The sequence below is a fragment of the Crocuta crocuta genome, unplaced genomic scaffold (genome assembly GCF_008692635.1).
Source record: "Crocuta crocuta isolate KB4526 unplaced genomic scaffold, BGI_CrCroc_1.0 scaffold351, whole genome shotgun sequence".
NCBI lineage: Eukaryota > Metazoa > Chordata > Mammalia > Carnivora > Hyaenidae > Crocuta > Crocuta crocuta.
Window position 1 is genome coordinate 871,112 of NW_027530853.1, and position 21,356 is coordinate 892,467.

At 48.4% G+C, this 21,356-nt stretch overlaps 1 protein-coding gene across 1 annotated transcript in view; it reads right to left on the minus strand.

Annotated features, from left to right (window-relative positions):
- Nucleotides 1-21,356, minus strand: part of CSMD2 (CUB and Sushi multiple domains 2) — a 543,202-nt gene that overhangs the window by 138,466 nt on the left and 383,380 nt on the right. Inside the window, 4 exon segments of the mRNA XM_077769466.1 lie at nt 3,924-4,111; nt 8,322-8,460; nt 13,856-14,047; nt 19,021-19,223. Coding sequence (XP_077625592.1) covers nt 3,924-4,111; nt 8,322-8,460; nt 13,856-14,047; nt 19,021-19,223 — 722 coding nt within the window.

Sequence of the window (21,356 nt, forward strand, 5' to 3'; positions counted from 1 at the left end):
TTTTTTTTTTTTTTTTTTTTTGAATTTGGTCTAACGGGGTCTCTAAGTTTGAAACTAAATGATCCCTGACTCAGGTCACTGACACTGTTTTTGCTTTCCACTTGGGAAGTTGGCAGCATGTGGGGAAAGGGCCCTGGTCCATGTGCCTCCGGTTAGAGGAGGGGTTGACCTCAGAGAGTGGGTTGTCACTCAGCTGAGTTCAGCAACATCTCTCTATGTGGCTCCTTTCACCTCCCAAGCCAGGGCCCTGAAGCCACAGCTCCCAGGGGGACTCAGATATTAGCACTAGAGGAGCCCTAAATCATCGCATCATCCTGGATACAGTGTACTACTGGGTAGAAATCCCCATATTCATGGCGTCCTGGCTGTGGCCACCTTTCCCCTGTCTCTTCCACTGAAGCCATAGGCTAGAGCCATACTTCAGGTCCTCTTTCCCAATGAAGCCCCCTCTACTTCAGCTGGGGACAGGGGAGAGGTGGTACTCTCTAAAAGACAGCATTCTGCCTCTGGAAACAAGATGGAATCTAGATGGATGAGGCTAATTCTTCTCTTCGTAAGGATTCAGACCTGCCTCAGCATACAACTCCTTAGTGGGCTACATCTCAATCTATGGTGTTCTATGGACTTGCAGAAGTGTCTAAATTTTTTGCCATGGATGGGAGACATATGTAGGATACACATACACACACATCACCAATACTCTCATGTTATAAATATTTCACACTCATACATATACTCATGCAGAATACCATATCCCACTTTATATCTTTAGTAAATAGAAAAGAAAATGTACTGACTGCATTCTAGTGGGTTAGCCCCATGAAGAGGGCTCCAAATCCTTCTCTTTTCCAAACAAGAACAGAACAAATGAAATACCCATTACCCAGGAAAGCAGGCAATCAGATGGAAAAGGTGGATCAAGGTATGTGCCCAGTACCTACTGGTGTTGGGCCCTGTGCTAGGTGCTATTCCTCACACCACCTCTTCCATGTAGTATGCTGTCCCTCTTTGATGGGTGAGGAAGGGATGCTCAGAGAAGGTAAATGACTTGCTTAAGGCCATACGGTTAGTAAGTGATGGAGGTCACATCATAAAGATATTGAACATGGGGGGATATCATTGAGGCCATGGGATATGGTAGCAGAGTAGACCCATTCCAGGAATCCAGAGATCTTGGGATGGGGAGGAGATGATGCTGTAAGACGGAGGGTCCTGGGTCCCATGAAATGGGATGCCTGACCAGTGGCTGAGGCCATAGTAGAGGAGTGACTAATATTAGGGAGTGTGCCACTTGAGAAGGAAGGAAGGAAGGCTGCTGGCTGCTGCCTCAGGCCTCACCAGGCACCCCCTGCCCCAAATAGGCACATTTATCCTAATATTTGAACCACAGATGCTAACAAGGCGGTGGAGGGTGCATGGTGGGCAGCACCTCTCCTTTCTCCCCAGTGGTTGGCCCCTTTTAGCTGCTTGGCTGGCTCAGATGGCAGACTTGAAGGCCTTATTCCTTGGGGCTGTGTTTCAGAGCTGGGGACCCCTCTAGATGTGGTCTTGGGCCAACAGCTGAAAGTGGAAGGGGCTTCACTGGGAAAGAGGACCTGGCAGTGTGGCTCTAGCCTGTGGCTTCCGTGGAGGGGATGGGGGGAAAAGTGGTTTGTATCCAGGAGGCCGTGAACATGGTGATTTCTACCCATGTTTCCATGGATGAGGAGAAGATCATCTCATCATGGGGTGATATGTGGGGTGACAGTTTGGAAATCCACCAGGGAGAAGACCCCAGGTAGGACAAGTCAGAGGTGGCTAAGGTGGTTGCTAATGCTTATCTAGGATTAAAAGGCATCATTGCAGTGGCTCCAAGTGCCACACTTGTGTGACTTTTTCTGGTCATGCTCAGCCACTTGCATGTGGGTGTGATAAAGGGTACCGTTTTGTGAGGCTGCAACAGAAGTGCCAGGGGGCAGGGGACTTGAGGGTACTACTGTTATGTAAGCGTGAAAAGCGAAGATGACAATATGGCAGTGGGGGTGGCGGAGCGTCAGGTCCCAGGCTGAGTTTAAGTCGTGATGCTGTTAGAATTCTACACTATGTGATTGCATTTGTTCCGATGCAGGAGGGTTTGGGGATAGGAGGTATTGAATGGCAGGCATCCGCATGAAGAGAGGTTGGCAAAATACCCATCATCCAGGCCAGTCCCAGGAGAAGGGAAGACCATGGCAAAACATTCTCTACTTTGTGCACTAAGAATCTTCCAGAACTGTATCTGACAAATAGCAGACAATTGATAATTCTGGGGATTTCAATGTGTTGATGGATGTAAAGTACTTAGGACCACGCTGGTGGTTGGTAGATGCTAAGTTAGCTATTGTTACGATTGGTATTATTTGTGAGTGTATGTGAGATATTCCCAACAGTTGCCAGAAATATTTAATTAAAGAACACTTTAAAAGGTTGCTGAGGTCCTACACTGTGCAAGTGGGGGACATGAGCCAGAAACTTTTTTAATTTTAACTGGTAATATGACCCCATTTGTCCACACAGGCTGATGAGGACTGAGTGAACTTGGGTTAGAGCAATAATAACAAAATCCATCATCTCTAGAGTATCTGTAGAGTGTTTAGTACGCACTGGGCATTGTACTCATGCATATAATATGGATGTATAAAATATCTTTTAATTTTAACCTTCTGCAATATAATTATTATTACCACCACTTTATAGATGGAGGAATGGCTTCCAAGAGATAATGACTTGCCAAGCTCACAAATCAACAAAGAAGTGGAGCTAGGATTTGGATAACGGTGTCTGGGATGATTAGGGAAGAAGAAAAGGTCACGAAGACAATAACGGGGTAGAAGAACGTGGAGTGGCCCAGAGCCTGGAGCCGCTCTTACTATCGCTGCTGCTTGGACATTATAGAGTGCCTGAGACAGGCCAGGCACCGGACCAAGGGCCTCGCCGCACAGAATCACTGATCTTCACAACATTCCCGTGAGGCAGGGATTAGTCCACCATCATTTTATGTTGAAGGAATGGAGGTTTCGAGAGGTTAAACAACTTGTGCAAGGCCACACAACTGCTAACTAGCAAATGTGAACCCAGAAGCCAGTTAACCTGACAGTCTAGGCTCTTGACCGGGCAGGGAGCAAGGCCTGTTTCATAAGTAGATGCTATTGGAACACAGCCATGGGCATTCCTTTATGTTTTGTATTTGGCTGCTCTAGTGGCAGTGCTGGGTAGTTGTGACAGAGACCGTAAGCTTCACAAGCCTAAAATACTGACTCTCTGATGCTTTAAGAAAACATGTGCTGACCCCTGCTTTGACCTCTATCCTGTTCAGCTTGCCTTAATGAATTCAGAATGCAATGGCAGCAAATGAATGGGACAGCTGGAGGGATGAGGGTCGTAATCAGGAAGTATCAGAAAGGGTCCAGGCTATGACAGGGTGCCAAAGTATGGCCAAGAAGTATCCTTGGGGCAGAGGCCCAGGCACTGTGACCCCAGGAGCCAGATGAGCCGTCCACATGGGCGTTGAAGTTCCCAGGATGCTGGGAGGCTTTGGGGCAGAGAGGAAGACTGAGCCTCACATGAGAGCCTCTGTGAGCTGTTAGGTCTGGACAGAGGTTATGAGAAGAAGAAGAGCAAGGAATGACCCTCATAGGAAAAGGACAGAGGAGGAACAGAGACGTGGAGATAGAAATGAGGTGCAAGAAGGATGCCAGCCCCACATTTTCTCCACGGCCTGTGGCACATGGGTGGGAAAGGTCAAGCCACACGGTGGGCTACAGGGACGGCAGGGGCACTCTGCAGGTGGTGCAGGGGCTGGTGGGGGCTGCTGGTGACCCAGCCCAGTGCCCTCCTCATTACCCCTCCCCTCGGCCAGTTCCCCCTGGCCCTGTCCTCTGTACTCTCTGCCACCAGGGCCCTACCTGTGTAGTCGATGACGAAGCCAGCGCTGCTCACAGATGCATCACTGCGGAAGGCGAGGAAGAGGCTGTTGCTGCTGCTCTCAATGCGGCCTGGGAGCTGGGAGCCATAGAAGCTTCCTATGAGAGGGCTGAGGGAGTCCCGTCCATCGTAGATATGGAGGAAGTCATAGCCCGGCTCTAGGTTAAAGCTGGGGAACAAAAACATCCCACCCCCACCCCACTAAGGTCAAACAAGGCTCATACTGGGCCTTAGGCTCTCAACCAAAGGATTGGGCCTTCCAGACAGTGAGCCCTCCACCCCACTGGCACCCAACTCTTAACACTTCCTTGTGGGAGGGAAATATTGAAGCCCCCCACAACCCCCCCTGGATGGTCCTCCAGTCAGGCGAGGAGATGGAGAAGTCAGGCCTGGGGGCAGAGGAGACAGATCCCAGAGTTGGTGTCTGGAAAGTTGGAGCTGAAAATCTAGCACCCTCTTTTTGCACAAATATTTTTAATTGAAATACATCTGACATAGAGTATTATGTAAACTTAAGGTGTGTAACATTCATTGGCTACATTTATATGTTGTGATATGATTGCCAGGGTAGGGACAATTAGCCCCTCCATCATGTCACATAGTTATCACTTGTTTCTAGTGGCTGGAATAATTAAGATCTAGTTTGATGACTGTAATGCAGTATTGCTGTCTGTATTCACTATACTGTGCCCACAAGGGAAAATGAGTTACCAATTCTACATACTGAGTGATCAGCCAGAGCAGGTCACACCCTAGCTCTCTTATCTGCCTCTGACGTTCTTTATAATATGCCATCAGCACCTCCTTTTCCAAGTAGCAAAGAGTCACCCATGGAGCCATTTCCAGGCAGGAAGGGGTCTTTTCTCATGAAGAGCCTGGCTTCATCCCTTATCCCCCACACAGTTCTCAGCTCTCCTTGGGATCTACAACCACCCTGCTCTGGCACCCATAAGCATGGCTCTTTCTTAGCTATCTTGGCCCTCGCATGGAAAAAACTCAATTGAAAAGACTATCTTAGTTTGGCAATTGAATATTAGAGTTCTTCTGTGTCATTGATCCCACTGGATTGGCCAGAGTGAAAATGATAGGAAATACCAAGACTGGCAAGAATGCGGGGTCACTGGAGCTCCGGGACTCTGCTGGAGGGAGGGTACATTTGCTCAGCCACTTTGGAAAACTGTTTGGCAACACTTACTAGATATGAACATAGCCTGCCCTGTGATGCAGTGAGTCTACACTTAGGTACATGTCCAACAAAGCAATGGACACTAATCAGGTGTGCAAAGATGAAAAAAACAGAATGCGAGTTGGGAACAGATTTCTGATGCAAACTTGTTTAGAGCTGAGCCACGGGCTGGGATACTCAGATATTCCTTTTGGTCCGACTAAGAATGAACTAACAGCTCTGCTCTTTAGCTAAGACATGTGGCAGAGAGAGGGGACCGTAACATCTCTAGGACAAAGTGGGTTGAGCTGGCAGGGAGACAGGATGGGGATCTGAAAGGTATGGGGGTGGGGGTGGAGCCAGATGTGTACTGGCCTCCTTGCCCCATAGCACCTCTCACTGGGGTCAGCTGTAGTCACACCACCACTGCTAGGTGGTATGGTCTTCTTGTTCTGATAACTCAGCTGTCAGCCATCTGCTCTTTCAATAGTCAACAGGGAAGAGCTTGGGAGTGAGCCAGCCTTGGTCACAGATTATGGCTCCACCACTTCCTAACTGCCCTCTGTCTGTCCCTGCCTTCCTTCCATCATTGTATTTTATCTGAGCACTCTCAATGCACTGAGCACTGTGCAAAGTGCTCAGGACACAGGGATGATCTGTCAGATGTCACCCCTTCTTCAAGATGGTGATAGGGCTGAAGGAAGTGTGAGGACAACTAAGCAAAGTGTGAAGTGTGAGGGTGTGAGGACAACTAAGCAAAGTGTGAAGTGTGTACAGGCACATGGGATCACAACACAAAGTTCCTCGGGGAGGAGGAAGTGAAGATTTCATGGAAGCCAAGCCAGAGGATGTTTTGGGAGATGCAGAGACCCTTAGTAGCTGGACAAGGAGGGAAAAGGAAGTCACCATGAAAGGAGAAGCAGGGGTGAAGTCACAAAGGCAAGAAATAGTCTTGAAGTTGTGAATAGTTCAGTCTGGCTGGAGCTCAGGGGTTAGGATAGGGTTGGGGTAGGGGGTACTGAATGGAGAGGGTAGGCAGAGGCCAGATAGATTGGACTGAAAAGTCCAAAGATTTTATTTACTTACTATGAGATAGAGAGTGTGAGCTGGGGAGGGGCAGAGAGAGAGAATCCCAAGCAGGCTCCGCACTGTCAGCACAGAGCCCGATGCGGGGCTCCAACTCACGAACCATGATATCATGACCTGAGTAGAAATCGACTTGGATGCTTAACCGACTGAGCCACCCAGGCACCTCTCAACACTCTGAATTTATAGGGATGAGGTAGCTACTACAGGATTTAAAAAAATTTTTTTTTAATGTTTTGTTTATTTTTAGGAGAGAGAGAGAGACAGCATGAGCAAGGGAGGGTCAGAGAGAGAGGGAGTCACAGACTGAAACAGGCTCCAGGCTCTGAGCTGGCAGTCAGCACAGAGCCCTACGCGGGGCTCGAACCCACGAACCGCGAGATCATGACCTAAGCGAAAAGTCGGACGCTTAACCGACTAAGCCACCCAGGCGCCCCTACTACAGGATTTTAAAATAAAAGACTTATCTGTTTGTGTCTTGGTTTTCAAATCGAGGCATAACTTATACCCCATGAAATGGTCAGCTCTTAAGTGTACCCACCTTATTGGTTTTGACACACGCATGGCAAGACCCAGGACATTTCTGCCATCCCGAAATGTTCCCCCTTCCACAGTCAACCTTCCCTACCCCCAAGAAGCCACCACCGAACAGAATTATTATCACCATAGATTCATTTTGCTGATCCTAAAAATTCATGTAGTGGAATCATACATTATGTCCTTTTTTGTGTGTCTGTTTTCTTTTGCTCAGTGTGATATTTTTGAGTTTCAGCCACATTGCCTGTATCAGTAGTCCATTCCTTTTTATTGCTGAGTAGCACGTTATCATATGTTCAAATGGAAAATGAGGTGGTTATTTTAGCATTTTTGCCAGACAAGGTCACTTTGACAGCCAGCTCGAGAAGAGGTTGGCATGGGAGGAAGGAGAGGGCAGAGGAACCGGTCAGGAGACTACGGTAGTAATTTAGTTGGGAAATAATAAGGGTTTCAAGCAAGGCAGTAGCTGGAAGGCTGGAGAAGACAGGGGAAATGTGAGGAGTGTCAAGGCCGCGGAGGCTCCACGCCTTGCTCACTAGTGGAAGGAGAAGCGGCACTCCCCAGGGGTCAGAAAAGAGCTCTTCAGAGGGGACAAGTCACACGCTTAGTTCTGTGCGTGCTGCATTTGAGGGGCCTCTGGGCACCAGACCCCCTGCCAGTTGGATATGGGAACCTGCATCTCAGAGGATGGGAACCTGCATCTCAGAGGACAGACCAGGCAGTGGTAGGGTGGCAGTAACCTCCAGGTTGCTAGAAGGGTGAAGCCATCGGAGCGGATGGGTCGGTCCAGGAAGGAAGTGTGGATGAGGAGGGAAGAGGCTTGAGATAGAGCCTGGCCAAGAAAGGGGGCCATGAAAAGGAAGCCGCAAAGTCACAGAAGAAGCTGGAAAACCAGAAGGGAGGAACGTCACAGAAACCAAGGAGAAAAAGTGGGGTAAGGATGGAGGGAGTGAGGGAGAAGTGCCGCAGGCTAAAACATGGAAAGTTCCATTTTGTGCAGCGACCAGGAGTTTGCTGGTATTTTTTTTATCAAAGGAGTTGCTAGTGGAACGGTGGAGGCAGAACCCAGACTTCAGTGGTTGGAGAGTGAACAGGAGGTGAGGGAGGAGACACAGGCGGAGAGGATTCTTTTGAAGAGTTTGCCTCTAAAGGGATAAAGGAGACCGTGCAGGAGCTAGATGGGGGAATACTGGAGAAAAACCTGAGCCTGTTCCCCTCCAGGGAGCGTGATGGAAGGAGCCAGGGGGAACAGAGGGGGAAAGCAGGAGAGCAGAGGAGAAAGGATCCAGCAAGGCCCTGCTTTCTGAATCTCAACACCTTCAGAGGTTAAAAGAAAAGATCGAATAATAGCTACTTCATCAATTATCATAAGGTTTAAATAAGATGGTATATGTGAAACCACAGAGCACAGCTCAGGGCGCACAGGAGACATCCAATAAATGCTAGTTTCCCTCCTGTGGACCCCTTCATCTTCCATGGAATGGAGAACTCTGCCCCTGACATGCCTGTGTGTACTCACCTGGACACCTGGGTCTAAAACACCTAGTTGCTCAGAACCCCTCATCTTCCCACCCGGGGGAAAGGTACATACATGTTAAATACCAGGGCGATGACGTAGTCCGGAGAGACGGTCACTTTCCAGTCACACTCCTTGCCTGGCGGGTAAGGTTCTGGGTAATTTGGTGACAGAATGACTCCTGATGGACCTGTTAGGTCTCCCCCGCAGGGAGCTGGGGAGAGAGGAAGACAAGGGTCAGACTTTCCCCTTGAAAACTTGGGTCACGTTTTCCTGGGTACGGGTAAAGCACAGTGCGTGAGGGACTTCGTCTGACAGACCTAAGTTAGAATCTGGCTCGATCGCCAAAGGAAGGGTGGGATGGGATGGGCACAAGGCTGTACCCTGAAGTGACGGAAATGTTCTGGAACTAGACAGAGGTGATGGCTGCACAACATTGTGAATGTACCAGCTGGCATTGACTCATTCATTTGAACATGGTGAATTTTATGTCATGTGAATTTCACCTCAGGAAATTATTATTTAAAACAAAATTTTTTAGTGTTTATTTTTGAGACAGAGAGAGACAGAGCATGAGCGGGGGAGGGGCAGAGACAGAGAGGGAGACACAGAATCTGAAGCAGGCTCCAGGCTCTGAGCTGTCAGCACAGAGCCCCATGCGTGGCTTGAACTCACGAACCATGAGATCATGACCTGAGCTGAAGTCGGATGCTTAATCCACTGAGCCATCCAGGCACCCCTCACCTCAGGAAATTATTAAAAACAAAGACAAAATACCTGGCTCTTCCACTTCCTGGCTGGGTGACCCTAGGGAATTTACCTAACCTCTCTGGACCTCAGCATCCTTTCTCTATTGCAGGAACATAATATCTCCCTCAGGGATGGTAGTAAAGGTTTTGGAGAGGTGTATTAAAGCATTTGGCATACAGTAAGCAGTCAGTATTTGGGGCCCCTATTAGCCTCTGAGACAGCTGAAACACACGGTCTCCTTCCACTGCCTCACATCCAGTTCAGGTGAGCTTTGTGGGTATTTTTCCCGAGTTCCAGGTCACTCGCTGTCAGGGGAGTGAAAAACACAATCATGTTCACCTGCGGAGCGTGGCTGGCCTCCTGCCTGTCAGTGCTTTCAGCATCTGCTTAGGGCTGCAGATACCTTCCAATTTTCCAGAAGACCTTGTCTAAGAGAGCATGAGCACCTCAGTTGTATGGAGATATGACAGAGCTCCATCAGTCCATGGTGGTCCCCACCCCATCCCGCTTGAAATGACAGACCAAGCCATTTTGATAGTTCTGAATCAGGTTCTTCCCTGAATGGCTGGATCCCTGTGCTGTCACGGTAGGGTGTGAGAAAGGGGGGACTGGAAAGTCTATGGGGTCACTAACAGGAAAAGCTGGCAGAGACTATCAAAATGGCTTGGTCTGAGAAAAAAAAAAAAACAAACAGGGCACCACTGGGGGTTGAAGTAGAGCAGGCCAGCAGTGAGCCCATGGAGCATGGAAAGCCATTCGAGGAGAGGCCAGAAAATCCAAGACGTGACACAGAGGCAGGGGCCAAGGGTGTATCTAAGACTGAATTTAAGAGCAGCCACTTGCTTGTCACAGAGCTGAGCTTTATTGCCTCATGCTGTACCTTTCACTCAGGGTAAGGCTTAAAGCGCTGGATCGATGCCCACAGGGTCTTTAAAAAAAAACCAACAGTACTCTTTAGGCTGGGCCGTAAAAGCCCTAACACGGCTGAACATAAAACCTGAGTGGTCAAGAGTAGTGGTTTTCTTCCCCTATGGAAAATACATCCCAGTGTCAACCTGAATATCAAGAACACTCAAATGGGCACCTGTTATATGTCAGACATGATGTATAGCATATTAGATACATCATCTCATTCAATTCTCGTAACAGCTCCGAGATATGGATTATTTTTCCTTGTTTAGAAATGAGGAGACTGGGGCTCAGGGAGTTTAAAGACCTTGCCCAGAGTCATTCTGAGACTTGACCTTCCTCTATCTGGCTCGAAAGGGTGCCCTTTCCCATTCTAGTCTACTGGGAATCACTGGCCAGGGAGCAGAGGAATGCTCCTCCCTATAGGCTGGCTGGGGAGCAGCCCCAGCTGCGGGAGCTCCTGAGTGAGGATGGTTCTTCTCACCAGGTCTGCGTTGTATCTCTTCACTCCTCCCCTGCACCCTTTTAGAGAAGAGGGTTACATGAATGAGACACGCTGGAGGACTGTGTGCTCAGGATAAAATCTTGCACTTAACACAGCAGGACCTGCTGCCTAGTCCTGAGAGTGGCCCTGCCCAGGCCAGCCTAGAAACTGACGCAGGTCATGTGGGCAGTCCGAACTCCCGGGGGACCTTCCTAAGGGGGCACAGTGATGCCTCCAGTAGGGCAGGGGCCACCAGGTGTGAGACTCCTTTGTGGTGCAGGGGTTTCTTCCCTTAAGTTAGCCCCGGGTTGGGGCGAGTCTGGGTGTTTCTGACCCTGCCTCTATTGTTCTTCCACCAATTCCCAAAGTGCTTGCAGTTTGTTTGGGTTCTAGGCCTCTGCCCTGGCGTGGTCCTCCCACAGATGGCTCCCTGGCATCAGATGGTCAGATGCCTTCTTCCCAACTCAGGTCCCCGGCGTGGGCTTCACTGCCCTGTGCCATTTGTATCTCAGGGCCTGGCCGGGTTCCTAGCTGCTTCCTGCTCGTGGCTGATTGAGGAGTACACAGAGGAAGCAAATGCCCTCCCTTTCTAGGTCCACTGGCAAGCCATCAGGACGACCGAGCTGGAGGAGACTGAAGGAGGCCTCGGCAACATCCCAGCATCGCCTGGGCCTTTCAGCAGGTGACCCACAGCCAGGCTGGAATGAGAAGCTGGGCCTTGCTCCCAATCCAGGGCACTTGCCCCTCCCCCACAGTCATGCCCTGTCCCCTCCCTACTGTGAGTCACAAACAGAGGCGGGCTCTGGCCTGCAGACCCAGGCTCGGGCTTACCAACCACGGGAGCCCAGGAGGGAGTGCCAGCAGGTGGCTGACCATCCCAGATGGCCAACGAGTGAGCAGTTGTGAAAAAGGCCACCGAACTTGCAGTTACACAGTCCTGGGTCCCAATTCTGACTATGCTGCTTACTAGCTGTGAATTTGGGCAAGCTATCCATCTGAGCCTCCATTTCTCCACCTATAAAGTTAAAAAAAAATAAAAAAGAATGACAAGAATGGCTTCTAACATACAGCGTGTTCACCATGAACCAGATGTGGTTCTAAGTGCTTTATAGTATTAACTTATTTAATCCTCAAAACAACGCTATGCAGTAGGTACTATTATTGTCCCTATTTTACAGGAGAGGAAAATGAGGCACAGGGAGATTAAGTAATTTATTTAAGGCCACAGAGCTTGCTGTGGTGAAGCCACCAGACTCGGTGGTTGGAATCTAGAACCTGAGCTCATCACTTACCACATGGTGATTCCATTTGCAAGAATGCAGCTAAAATGTCTAGCCTGGTGCCTATCATGGGGATGATGCTCAATAAATACTTGTTTTCCTCCTTTGCTTCCTCCCTATAATGAGGGGATATCAAGGCCAGCCAGACCAGTCATGGCAGACTGCCAAGGGAGCTGGAAATTAGGGGCTTGTCACTGGGATTTCCAGACTGTTTGAGAGAAGAGACAAAGACTTCATTTTGTTGCCTGAGGAACGCTTCCCCAAGCTGAGTACAGAAGAATGGGTAATGAAAGCTAAATTAACCTCTTTGCCCTGCTCGCTGCACATTTATTGCTCTCAACAGCTTAACACAGTGCAGCCCCCCTCCTCCACCTGGGAGTCTTGTCTCAGGACCTGATTTTCTGTAAGAGAAGCCTAAGGAATCACAGCCCTATAGAATGCTAAATTTGGAAGGGGCCTCAGAGGTCATCTGATTCTCTCCTGGCCCTCCCCAGAATTCCCCTGCCCAGTTGCGATTCTGGCTCAGGGACGGAGGGGAGTCCCAAAACTCAAAAGGAGAAAACAGAGAAAGGAGGGAAGTAGGGAAGGAAGGAAGGTAGGAAAGAAGGTACGAAGGTAGGAAAGAAGGTAGGAAGGAAGGAAGGAAGGAAGGAAGGAAGGAAGGAGAAAAGCAAGGAGGGAAATTAGTATTTCTTGAGATTTGGGTTAGTTATGTCCTCACCCTACAATGCCAAGAGAAGTATATCTACTCTCACTTTACAGAATAGGAAACTGAGGTTCAAAGAGATGGATCAATTCCCCATGGCCACTGAGCTAGTCAATGGCAGAGCCAGGATCTGAACCCAGATCAGTCTACTTCAGTAGCCCATATTCCTTCCTACATATGGCTCCATGCAGGTGAGAATGGAGCTGTTTCTGGAATGCAGGTCTCAACTTCCTCTCTGCTGTATGTTCACTATGCTCCTACCATATAACCTGGGTGACTCTTAATTACCTCTGGAAGATGGGATTCAGTGTCTCCCCTTCAGTGCCAGGCCTCAGAGCTTGGCTGGCCAAGGCCAGTCCTCGGATGCCTGGACAGAGTCTCCCACTGAGCTGCTATGGCAAGAGGTGCAGGCAGGGCACGGGCCGGGTGGAAGTCGCCGGGCTGTGTCTCAGGAAGTCCCTGGGACCCGTCCCCAGCACAGCAACCAGTGTGGGAAGTAGGAAATTGAAACGCTTTGTATTGAGATGGATATGGATGTGAATCCTGGCCCTGCCATAATCTAGCTTTGTGATTTGGGCAAGATATCCAAATTTGTCTAACTTTCAGTTTTCTGAACTGTAAAATGAGGGAATGGTGCTCATTCCAGAGAGTTTCAGGGAAAGTTAAATGAGGTTGTGTATGAAAACGTCCAGTATGGGGCTGGCACACAGCAAAGGGACTCAGGGACTATCGCTTCTCTTCTAACACCTGTTGTTGACACAGGAGATAAAAACATTCAATACTGTGCCTGAGAAAAGGGGCCATAGGGCAGTGAGCACCTGGATGCTTCTATCTCTCTTTCCAGTCTTCTTCTCCCATCAAGCTGCCTCCCCATCCCAGTCTCAAGTGGCTAGGCAGTAGGATTATTCACACCCTGACCCTTACAAGCTCCCTGACCTTGGCAAGTCTCAGAGCTTCCATTTCTTCATGGGTCAAATGGGGAGATTTTAAGACTAAGGACAGATCTAAAGATCTGACACCCAGATAACCAATAATTTCCTTGAACAGAGAAAGGGCAAACTTCTTTCCTTTATACTTGAGCCTATGGGTGCCCTTCTATGGGTGCCCTTAGGTAATAGAAGGGGCATCTAGGAACCTGCTGACCTTCCTACCTGAGCTCACCTGTCATCCTTCTCCCAACCTATACAGCCTGAGCCAGGGAGAAAAGAGGCAGACATACCTGCCTTAGCAATTTTGGGGACCATTTTGGAGAGGGAAGAATTTGTCGTGTGTAGAGGGTAAGCGTGAGTGTGTGAATGTGAGGGGATGTGTATGCACACATATCCATGCAAAGCAGGGTAAGCTGTGGGCTTTCTGCAACTTTCAGCTGCTCCAGTTCTCCTGGCCAGCCTCCAGAGGCAGCTGGCACGTAAGCCACAGGGTCTGGAGCACACTAGTCGTGGGATCAGAGGGCAGGATTCGCTCTGCAGCTGCTTTGTACCGATGCACGTCGGCGGGCTGGGCTGCCAGAAGAATCTGTTCTCTATCTTCACACAGCTGATCTCTGCGCTCCCCTGCAGCGCATAGCCAGGGTCACACTGGAACACCGTGGAGTCTCCGGCTTCCCAACTGTCGCCGCTCCGGCTCCCATTCTGCGGGACCCCAGGGTCATTGCAGGACGTTGCTGTGGACACTGGAACAAGGGAAGAGAAGAAGGAGTGGGGTTGCCTAGATGTCTGCCGCACAGTGAGGCTCCCAGCGCATCACCCGCACTGCCATCACCTCGCCCACCACCAGTGCCACTGCCACAACCTGTCACCTCCCAGTGGCGTCGCTGGCTGCAGCAACAGTGCCATCATTTCTGTTCTCACCCTGTTTCCTGTCACTGCCTCCACCGCCGCTGGGGACCACTGCCTATTTTACCAGTAGAACCTTCACTTGTCACGAGATCCCACAGCGTAGGTGTGACTACACAGCCATGATTGTGGAAGTGAGTTCAATTCGATTTAATGATATACGCCTCGTTCCATAGATAAACTTTGAATTTGTAAACATAATGTCGCCAACAGGAGTGACAAGACGATTAGGTATAAACTCCATGTATTCAATCAGAAGGGTCTGCCAATGGGTTGGGAGCAGGTCTGCCTGAGCGCTGAGCCACAGGTGTGAAGGGGCACGGGGAGCGTCAGGCAAGACTGTGTCCTCCCACGGCAAATACCCAATCACCCATCAGACTGAAATCAAAGGGAAGTCTGATGTTCATAGCAGGTGATCAAGTAGAGTTCAAAACAAACATTCATAGCCGAGATGTATCAAACATTCAAAAAACTCAGGAATATGGGAGATGTTCGCAGGCTGATGACCTAACTTCACACCTTTTAAAAGTGAATGTCAAATGAATGGCTGAGGGAAGGAATAAATAAATAAAAGGATGAATGAGTGAATGAGCAAACAGAGGCAGCCTGAGAAAACACACCACCAAAGGAAATGGTGGAAGAGAAAGTCCAGAGAAAGGATCGGGGACAGCTGCAGGCCCCAGCTGCTGCCACAGACCCCACCTGTGTTATTGTTCACACTGTGGTCAGCAGGACCTAGGGACAGGAGGCTCTGGAGGCCACAGGATGCACAACGGTCATTTGCTTGGAGGGTCAGTATCCCCCCGCCCCCCAAATTTTGGGAAAAATAACATGCACAAAACCAAAGGAATTTATTGTGGAGTAGAATGTAGTAAAATTCACATTAGTTCTTCAGCAAAAACATGAAGTCTCAAAAAGATTTTAGCTTTTCACAGCCTCCAGATTTGCAAGTGGATATACATGCACTCTGTTCTGCTCTTTTCAGTGGAAAAGCTTGAGAACACCACATCCAGGGCCACTGTACACACGAATACCACCAATTATAAGATCTAGGACTGTGCGGAGGAGCCTGGAGTTCTAGTATCTGATACCTTATACCCCAAAACAATACACGATAAACTAGTGCCCACAGTCAGATCTGGCTCTATGCCTTTTCTTGTAAATAAAGTTTTATTAGAATATGGGCATCTTCATTTGTTTACATAGGCTATACTATACTCCAGCCACGTTTGTAAAATCTTCCAACACATCAAGCTCAGTCCCCTCCCCGCTTCTCTCCAGGGCTTTTGAATCTGCTGGTTCTTCTGCCTAGAATGAAGGTGCCACAGAGTTTCCTGGGCCAGCTCCATCTTGTCCATTCAGTTTTCAGCTCCAATATCACTTCCTCAGACAGGCCTCTTTGATCACCCTGTTTTGGGCTCAACCCTTGACCCCCTTCCACCAATTTTGTCACATTATCCTGTTTTGTTCAATTCATTGCACAATCTGTAATAATCTTGCTAATTCATTTGTTTGCCTCTTTATTGTATATCGCTGGTGCATCTCTGTGGGAACAGAGACCTCGGCTGGTTTGCTTCCAACTGTATCCCCAGGGCCTAGAACATTACCCAGCACACAGCCATGCTCAGTAAATATTTGTTGAATGAATAAATAAATGAACAAATCATCACCATCTGACACTTACTGAATTTATTTATAAAGCCAAATAAGAATCAATCTTCTTCCTTCCCAATTAAAAACAGACTTAGCTTTCATCTCTAGCTCCACAGTGCACTGTACACATGTAAATGATTCTCTGAAAGAAAAACAGCTCACTATTCTGACATACTCAGAAAGATTATTTATATGGGAGGCAACAGGGTGCAGTGATTAAGAGCCTGGGTCTGGGAATCAGACATGGGGGGTTTGATCCAGTCTGTGCTGCTTATTAACTAGATGACCTTGCATGAGAAACTTCTCTGGGCCTCGGAGCCCATGACTGCAACATGGATTAATAATGGCCACCACACTCTAAGGTTTCCGTGAAAATTATTAGCAGAGTGCTTTAGTGTGGTGCCACTCAGTGGGTGGCAGTGACTATGCCTCCCTCGTCTTCAGGGTCCCCCCACCTTCTTTGGTCCTACTTTCTCTCCTGAATGCTCCTGAATTTGAGCTGCTTGGCAAAGCCCTGGGGAAACACTGGATCCACGTGGTTCAGACAGGATGTTCGATGTTACACAGTCATGTTTACTTAATAAAGCCAAGCCTGTACTAATCGTCTCTGGCATTTCTGTACAATCCCCTGTCAAACACACACTATAAAGTTAACATGAGGTGAGCCATTCTCTTTTCCCCAGAGTAGTCCTGGTATTTGCTAACTGATGGCAGCAACAGGGAAGGTGACCTTTCCTGAACCCAGACCCTGAGCCAGGTGGTCTCAGCCTTTCTGGAGCCCAGGCTGGGTAGCTCTGCCCACTCCTCTCCCTGCGGACCTACACGAGGCTCAGGGCAACTTGCCTCAGGACAGGCTTGTGTTAGAGAAAACCAGCCATTCATGTGTTCAGGTGGTCACGTGACTGTTAATTCAGGAAGCAGTGATTGAGCACTGGTGGCATGCCCATGCTGTGGGGGAGTCTAATGGCAGGACGTGGCCCTGACTCTCTAAGAGCTGCCTCTGGAATGGCAAATATGTGGCCATCTCTGAGCCAAGGCAGTGTCTGGAATTGACGATGTCCCAACGAAGCAGAAGGAAAGAGCAAGGGGTGCCATAGGCCACAGCAATTTATTCTGAAAGGGGAGATTAGGAGGAAGTAGCATCTAACAGGAACCTTGAAGGGTGAATTCTAAGTCTATGGGCTGGGCGATGCATGAGGAGGCAGCATGGGCTGCTGGGCAAAGGCACAGCCTACAAGGGTGCCCAGGGACTTTATCCCATGTGGCCATACTGAGCGTGCAGTGGAGGTCAGATAATGCAAATCCATGGGGGAATTTTCATCGCAATTAAGAGGAGTTGTTTTTTGGTTTTTTTCCCCAGCCATAACCATTAGCTGGGGCATAATCAGAGAAAAATACATGTCTGGTTTAATTATTCATGGTCCTCCTTTCCCCGGAGAATGGACTGAGCTGTCTCTTTAGTATTCTCTTCACACTGCTAGAGGATCCTTTACAACTTATCCCAGTAATCTCCAAAGTCTGTCCCATAAAATGCTAGTCTCTTGAGATAGTCTAGGAAAAAAGCCATCCATGGTCAAATATGTTTGGGAATAGTGACCCATAAGAGAGATACCTTCTGAATTTACCCGCCTCGGCATACCAGAAGTTCTCAGGGGCCCGAAATTACAGATAGCCTCTCAAGGTCTGCCTTGACCTAAGCACCTCCTCAACATTGTTTGATCATGTAAAGTTCTTTTTCCAGCAACATTAACTAACAGTCCATGGAACTCCAGGGAACAGATGGTGGGAAATGCTTATCTAATATGACTCCATTGCTGTCCCGTGGTGGGAACCTAATCTTAGATGAGATCAGTGTTACTCCTGGTCCCCAGAGACTCTCTATGGTATTGACCAATGGGTGCTGGAATTCCAGGAAGACTCCCAATGAACCCTGCAAGGAGCGATTCCTCGCTAGGCTGGAAGCTTGCATGAGTGTTAATAGGGCAAGTTAATGAGTATAAAGGAACATAATCCTGGAGACCCTCATCTGCCCTACAGACTGTTGAATGCCCATCTCCATGGAGAAAACAGATGCACACAAGAACTAGAAGTAGGTTTGTGACACCATTATAGTCTAACTGGTGCCAGAAATATACCCAACCACCCTTAGCTAATACACCAACCAGGTGAGACTGTGGAGGTAAAGACATGGCAAGGGTGCCACGCAGGCTTGCTCTGGAATCACCATGGAAACCACCCCCTCCCATCACACACAGTGGAGTAAGGAGATGGTAATGAAGACAGCTGCTGTATAATAAACATAAGCATAAACCGAGGCAGAGTCTCTCGTGCAGGGAAATGAGTGACGGAAGAGGCACTTCAGAGGAGATGAGACGATGCATCACAGGGAGAGGCAGGACCAATACATGAATTATCTAACACTGGGACTTGGATGTTGAGCCTTACCCATTTTTGGTAGCTCTTTGTCATGCTCCTCCATAATTGGCTACTATAGTACATAATTAATCGAATTTAGATCATTCACGTTTGGCTCCCAGTCCTTATGGAGATTTGCACTAGACTAAGAATCAGAGCATGCGGCATGTCAGAGTGGCTCTTTCATGACCAAGCCCCACACCACTGCTCCTCGTGTTTCAGCCCGCATGTCTGGAAGCTGTATTCCTGCCTCTGTACTTGCACACATGCTCTGGGCACCTAGGGCACCCTTTTCTCCCTTTTACATCTAACAGGGACCCACAGATGCCCCCAGGTCCCACTCTGGCACCTCCAAATTCCATATCATCATCGACTATCCCCTCCATGAAACACTGCCTTTCCTTCATGCTTCAGGTCTGAGCTTGGACCACTGTGTTTTCTGGAGCGTCTTCCTTGATGCTCCAAGGTGAGCATCATAGTTTATATTTCACCCTCCAGACACTCATCAATTTGCATGTTAGTGTCTTTTAAGCTGCCTGCCTGTCTTCCCCTGCTGCGTCAGCTCAGCACAGATATCTGAACAAGTGCTGGCCAGGTCCCAGGCACATAGCATCTGCTCCATGAATATCTCTACATGAGGGAAGGGGTGGAGGAAAGGAGGCACTGGAGAGGGGTTGGTGGGGAAGGCTCCTGTTGTGCTGCAGGACACATGGAGAGGGATGCGCAGAGAGTGAGCACAGACCTGAGAAATGAATTGCAAACCCCTGCTTGCTGGTGAAGAAGTCGGTGCTGAACTGCAGAACGACAGAGTTGAAGGTGCTGTGCAGGTCCTTGGGCAGGGCCGCGCCGCTGAGCTCCTTCAGCAGAACCCCACTCTCCACAGGTCCGTCCCAGATGCGCAGCACGTCATGGACCTCCTCTGTGTCAAACACCAGGAAGTGGAGCCTGAACAGAGAGAAGAGGCAGGCAGTCACCCTGGGCCCAGCATCTTCTTCCCAGGGGCTTCCGGTCAGAGAAGGGCGTAAACCTAAGCAAGACTTGCAAGAAGGAAGGGAAAGCAGTGTCTGGCAGCACCCTCATCCAGCCTGCTCCTCCCATTGGGGACCCCTGGGGACAGGGATGAGGGGGTGTAGATTTTGTGCATCTTGTTTATTATTATGAGCTTCATGTTGCCACTGTCAAACCCCACCTGTCTCTCCATGGTACACAATAGTCCCCAGATGTCACTCCTGAGTCCACATCCAAATCATTCGAGACAGTGAGGGGATGCTGAGAAGGCCTATACCCAATCAAAATCCCCAAAAATCATTTTGTGGATATCGAAAAACTGATCCTAAAGTTTGTATGGGGAGGTGAAAGACCCAGAACAGCTACATGATATCGAAGAGGAACAAAACTGGAGACTGATGTCAAGGCTTACCACAAAGCTGCAGTAATCAAGGTGATGGTGAAGGAATAGATGAGTGGAGCAGAATAGAGAGCCCCGCAATAGACCCACATAAATATAGTCAACTGATTTTTTACAGAGGAGCAAAGACAGTCTTTTCAACAAATGGTGTTGGAACAACTGGATGCCCACTTGCAAAGAATGGATTTAAACTTGAGACCCTTCATAAAAATCAACTCAAAATGGATCACAGACTTAACTGTACACATAAAACTATAAACTCCTAGAAGACAACATAGCAGAAATCCTAGATGACCATGGGTGTGGGGATGACTTTTAAATAACATCCAGAGGCACGATCCGTGGAAAAAAACCACTGATCAGCTCGACTTCCCTGAACCTAAAAATTTTTGTTCTGCAAAAGATAAGGTCAAGGAAAAGAGCAGACAAGCCATAGACTGGGAGGAAATATTTTCAAAAGACATCATTTGACAAAGGACTGTTATCCAAAATATACAAAGAATTCTTTTTTTTTCTTTTAAGTTTTATTTATATTGAGAGAGACAGCGACAGTATGAATGGCGGAAGGGCAGAGAGTCGGAGCAAGAGGGAATCCCAAGCAGGCTCTGCACTGACAGTGGGGCTCAAACTCATGAACCATTGTGATCATGACCTGAGCCGAAACTAAGAGTTGGACGCCCAACCGAATGAGCCGTCCAGAGGCCCCAATATACAAAGAATTCTTAAAACTCAACAATATGAAAACAAATAACTCTGATTTAAAAATGGGCAAAAGACCTTACCAGATACTGCCCCAAAAGTACACAAATGGGGAATAAGCATATGAAAAGATGCTCCACATCATGTTATCAGGGAAATGAAAATGAAAAGAGCAAGGAGATGCCACTGCAGACCTCTTTGAATGGCCCAAATCCAGAACACCCAGTGTTGAGGAGGGAAACAGGAACCTTCACACATTGCTGGTGGGAATGCAGAACGGTACGGCCACTTTGGAAGATAGTCTGGCCATTTCTGACAAAAGTAAACATACTCTTCTTATCATACCATCCAGCCATCATGTTCCTTGGTGTTTATCCAAAGGAGCTGAAAAATTAGGTCGTCAAGGACCCACACACAGATGTTTAGAGCACTTTTATTCATAACTACCCAAACTTGAAGGCAACCAAGGTGTTATTCAGTTGGTGCATGGATAAACTGTGGCACATCCAGACAATGGAATAGTATTCAGCACTAAAAAGATATGAGCTAAAAAGGCATGAAAAGACATGGAGGAAACTTGATTGCATACCACTAAGTGGAAGAAGCCATTCTTTTTGTAGGATTTTGTAGGATTCCAACTATATGACATTCTGGAAAAAACAAAACTATGGAAATGGTTAAAAAAAAATCAGTGCTTGCTAGGGGCTGAATGCTTGGAGGGATGAACGGGTGGGTTAAAGGATTTTTAGGGTGGTGCAAACACTCTTAGGGCGCCATAATGGTGGATACATGTCATCATACATTTGTCCAAACCTATAGCATGCACATAAGAGTAAACCCTAATGGAAACTATGGACTTGGAGGGATAATGATGTGCCAGTGTAGGCTCATCATCTGTGACAAATGTACCACCCTGGTGGGGGATGTTGATTGTGGGGAAAGCTGTGCATGTATGGGGGCAGGAGGCAAAT